A 4334-nucleotide genomic window follows, 5' to 3' on the forward strand; every position below is an offset into this window, starting at 1 on the left:
CAGCCTTGCTAGTTCCCAAGGCAGTACCAAGAGTCAGCTATGACCCCAGGAGCTGAGCCCGGTTCCTCTAGCAGATCCTGACCTCCATGAGCACAGGACAGGGGAATAGGGAGGGCTGGCTTTTTAAGTTCGTAGGTGTACCTTATAGGATTCATCCTAATAGTAGTAATAACCCCTGCTCACAATGTTGACAAGGATCCAGGACTTCGGTGGTTTCATCTTCACTGAACCCTCACAGCAGACTTTTGAGGCAGGTACCGCTAGAGATGCAGAAACAAGTTCTGCTAGAATAGCTTGTCCTAGACAACAGAGCTTGGAGATGGAGTTGAAACTCAAGAACTGGGAACTTGTGCTTCCATAGCACAAAGCCGACTGAGGGCAGCAGCTGGCTGTGACCTTAAATAAGCCTAGTTGAAGCCCTTGACCTGGGTTATCCTGAAATTGAGGACTGGCCTCCCCCTCAGACTGGAGCTCCCTAAAGGGACCACTCCTTCCCCATGGCAGGATGACTGGGGAAAGGAGAGTCTTCATGTCCCATCCAGGGCACCAGCACACAGGCCTCCCTTTGGAAGTCATCCAACCTGGTAACTTCTGGCCAGGCCAAGCCACCTTCAGAATGCAAAACCTGCTCCTGCTCCCTTTCCAGACCCCACACATCCGTTTGGCCCCCCTTGGCAAGGGGCAGGTGGGCACCCACAGAGAATACCAGGATTACAGTCAAGAGCTAAAAGCCTGGCCCTCGGGCCGGCCCGGTGGCGCACTGCTACAGTGCGCCGCTTGGGAAGCGTGGCGGCGCTCCCACCGAGGGTTCAGATCCCACATACAGACCGGCCGCTCACTGGCTGAGCGAGGGGCGGGCGCAGTGCCGAGGGTTGCGATCCCGTTGCCGGTCCCGGTCTGGTACGGGCACGACACTGAGGGTTGCAGTCTGTTGCCGGACACGAAAAAAGACAAAAAAAAAATAATAATAAAATAAATAAATAAATAAAAGCCTGGCCCTCAGGGCAACACCAAGGCCGTGGGTTTGGATCCTATATAGGGATGGCCAGTTAGCTCACTTGGGAGAGTGTGGTGCTGACAACACCAAGTCAAGGGTTAAGATCCCCTTACTGGTCATCTTTAAAAAAAAATAAAAGCCTAGCCCTGGTTGTGCAAACTAAAACGTCTAAGGCCCCACTTGGACTGCCTGAGTTCAAATTCTGCCTCCACCCTTTCCAGGCAACATAATCTTCAAGTTTCCAAGCCTGGGAAACAAAATAATCCCTACTTCAGAAGCAGGGAGACCATGTGTCCATGGGCTGCACTTGCTGATTGGGCATAATTAATAGCACACCTTTTTGAATCTCTAAAATGCCCCAAGTTGGACCAAGGCTGGTTTTGAGGATTAAATGCAGCCAGGAAGTGTACACCCGGTGCCTTCTACAGGAAGCCTCCACAAATTCCTGAGGATTAAGACCCTGCATATAAAAGCAACGGACCCAGGAGCACAATAGGGTCAGGCCCAGCCATGGTAGTAAGACAGTGACAATACTTCCCTGCCTTCCCAGGTCCCTAGCACCTGGGGGACCAGCAAAACCCACAGCAGGGGATGCCTGCCAGGTGTACTAGCACAGCCCAAGTATGGGACACTTTAGGCCAGCGCGCAGAATTCATCACCAAGCCCCCCCCCGCCCCCAGTATACTTCAAGCCCTAACAAGGATGTTTGTTTCCTCACCAACTTACTCAGTTCAGCAAGCTTTGCACCCCAGCCCCCCTAAAGGCCCCTGACCATTTCTCATTTACCAGGTCCCCCCTTGCACTCCAGGGCCCCACTTCCTGACTCCCACCCTCACTCCACCATCTCTAGAAGGCTAAAGTCTTCTCCCACACCAACATAGGTCGCCAACTCCACCACCCGCCCCGACACCTCCCAAGCCCTGGGATCAAAGACATAGGCTAACATCCTGCCTCAGGTTTATTTGTACAAACACAGGACACCGGTCCCATGCAGACAACAGCCCAGGGGTCACACCAGTCCTTCTGACCTCACATTGGCAGAAAGAGGCCTCTACTCTGGAGACTTCATGGGGGCCTGGGCACCTTTTGGAGGCTGAGCTGGAGCTGCAGTTGAAGCTTGCGCCGGACCTGCAGCTGAAGCCGCATCCTGGGCCTTGGTTTGAGCCTTGGCCTTGGCCTTTGGCCGGCAGAGCCTGAGACCCTTGGCAATGCGGGCACGAGCACGCTTCCCAAGCTTGGGGTGGGCAATGTAGGCAAGTCGATCAAGCTTGCGGCTGGCGCCCTTTGGGATCTTGGACTTGACCTCTTTGGGCTTTACAAGGGTCTTGATAGCCTCAGCACGTGCACTCATGGCCTTGGCGTTGTTGGCCTGCATTTTCTTCAGACCCTTCTTGTTGTGCTTCTTGGCAAAGCGCATGTTCCTCAGGAACTTGGGGTCTACCTGGAAAGCAGGAAAGGTACAGATGGCAGCATGGGGGAGGGGGGCTTTCTAAAAACAGCAACAAGTCAACCTACATGTGGAAATAGCCAACCCTCAGAAACTATTTCCAGAGAAACATATACCAGCACTGCAGGGAGCCAATACTCCACCTGCTAGTGCTGCACTGACATTTTCAAAGGTCGCATACCCAGTAAACAGTCAAATTCAAGTGCAGAAGGAAAGAACAAAGGAAGACTGCCCTCTCGGCAAGAGTTGTAGGGCTTGAACTTCCTACAGCAGGGGTTCAGCCAAGTTTTTTCCCGAAATTTCCTTTGGGCCACCCTCTCTCCCCTTTAGAGGAAGGTGTCAATTGCCACTCTTTCACTCTTGTGGCTAAGCAAGGGAGACGGCCAAACTGCCCTCAGGAGGTAGGCTTCATTCGACCAGAGGGTTATACCCCTGGCTGAGGAAGACCAAGGAAAGCTTTAGGTCTAGCAGGGTAGAGAAAGGAATTGTGGGCTTTGGTAGGCCAGATAAGACGAGGGACAATTAACTATGCTTAGGCACTGTAAAGCTGGGAAAAAAGCTACATGAAAGACTGTGACTGTATACCTGTAGCTAAGAAGGGACACTTGTATGTGATTCAGTGTACATACTTACCCCCTTAAGAGATTCATATCTTTGTGATCGAGGTTTCTTAATGCCATTTCTGTGCCATTTCCGGGCTGTGGGAAAATGAAAAGAATTAGACCAAAAAAAGACTTCCTTCAGTGAGACCAACGAAATCATAGCTGGCAAGCACAGGAGAACCAATACGTCCAACAGCAACTATTCCTGAGATCTGGGCAACTTCTTACCACTGAATGCCAAGCACCCAAGTGGAATCCTGGTTCCCAAACTCCACAACTCCAATGGTAATACTGACTGAAAACAAAATCTGATCCAGGCCCAAAGTGGAAATGTGTCCCCCGCCCCAGTATCCCTAAAGCAATCCTCGCCAGAGTCAAGGACAAGGTCGGGCCAAGAAAACTTACATTGGTTGTGTGTGGTGTGGTTCTTGGACTTGGCCATGTCTACACCTGAAGGACGAGAGGGGAGATCAGGGCTGGGGACTCACCTAGCTGGGCCACCTCTGCAGCCCTAACGTGGTGGAACGTGAGGCTAGAAAGCAGAATGAGGCTGCAGCAGAGACGCCTTGGATCAGCGGCCTCCACCTGCGTCGACTTACTCTGCACGACGCGACGCCAGTCCTCACCTCCGAAACCCAGGTTATCTGAAACCAACCCCCTAATCTCCGCAAAATTGAGCTCCCCATAAAATCCGAGTTCTTCCCCCTGCCACTCACCCCTTGAGGACTTAGGAGCAGCACCCCCCGCCCCACAGCCTCCGCTCCCCACAGCCACACAGGCGGTCCCCTCCGCCCTCCTCGCGGCGTGCGCCGCGCCACCGCAGCCCGTGAGTCGTGGATGGTATCGGATGCCGCGCGGCCGACACTTACAGTAACCCGCGGCTGGCGAAGCGCCTGGGACCGGAAGAGAAAGAGAGGCCGCAGTGCAGCACGGGAAAAGGGGTCGACGAGGCCGGAAGGTACTACTAGAAAAGCTTCCTCCAGCGCTGGGAAGAAAGGTACCGCAGTCCGGAAGGGTGCAAGCCAGACCGGGAGGCGGGGCTACGAGCCTGGCCCCGCCCCCTCCTGTCTGTCCTTTCCACGCTCCATTCTCCTCCTCCTGTTCCTCCAGGACCTGGCTCTTGGAGCTCGGTCTCATTAAAGATCCTGAAGGAGAGGGCCGGCCCGTGGCTCACTCGGTAGAGTGCGGTGCTGATAACACCAAGGCCCCGGGTTCGGATCTTATATAGGGATGGCCGGTTCGCTCACTGGCTGAGCGTGGTGCTGACAACACCAAGTCAAGGGTTAAG

General features: G+C 53.9%; 1 protein-coding gene across 1 annotated transcript; it reads right to left on the reverse strand.

Moving 5' to 3' along the window:
• Positions 1-1937: 1937 nt before the first annotated feature.
• Positions 1938-3981, reverse strand: RPL29 (ribosomal protein L29). Its single transcript, XM_008585040.1, has 4 exons — positions 3916-3981; positions 3452-3496; positions 3078-3142; positions 1938-2438 (listed from the first exon to the last, which is right to left on the reverse strand). Exons 2-4 carry the CDS (start codon positions 3486-3488, stop codon positions 2049-2051), a joined length of 492 nt encoding a protein of 163 aa, XP_008583262.1. The 5' UTR covers positions 3489-3496; positions 3916-3981; the 3' UTR covers positions 1938-2048.
• Between the last annotated feature and the right edge of the window lie 353 nt (positions 3982-4334).

The sequence above is a fragment of the Galeopterus variegatus genome, unplaced genomic scaffold (assembly GCF_000696425.1).
Source record: "Galeopterus variegatus unplaced genomic scaffold, G_variegatus-3.0.2 Scaffold3424, whole genome shotgun sequence".
Taxonomy (NCBI): Eukaryota; Metazoa; Chordata; class Mammalia; order Dermoptera; family Cynocephalidae; genus Galeopterus; species Galeopterus variegatus.

What these genes read in the sequence shown, in the direction of transcription:
- RPL29 (XM_008585040.1), bottom strand. Translation starts at nt 3,488, where the DNA reads ATGGCCAAGTCCAAGAACCACACCACACACAACCAAT. An exon ending in CCACACCACACACAACCAAT is followed by an intron (nt 3,143 to 3,451) that starts GTAAGTTTTCTT and finishes ATTTTCCCACAG; the next exon opens with CCCGGAAATGGCACAGAAAT. An exon ending in GATATGAATCTCTTAAGGGG is followed by an intron (nt 2,439 to 3,077) that starts GTAAGTATGTAC and finishes CCTGCTTTCCAG; the next exon opens with GTAGACCCCAAGTTCCTGAG.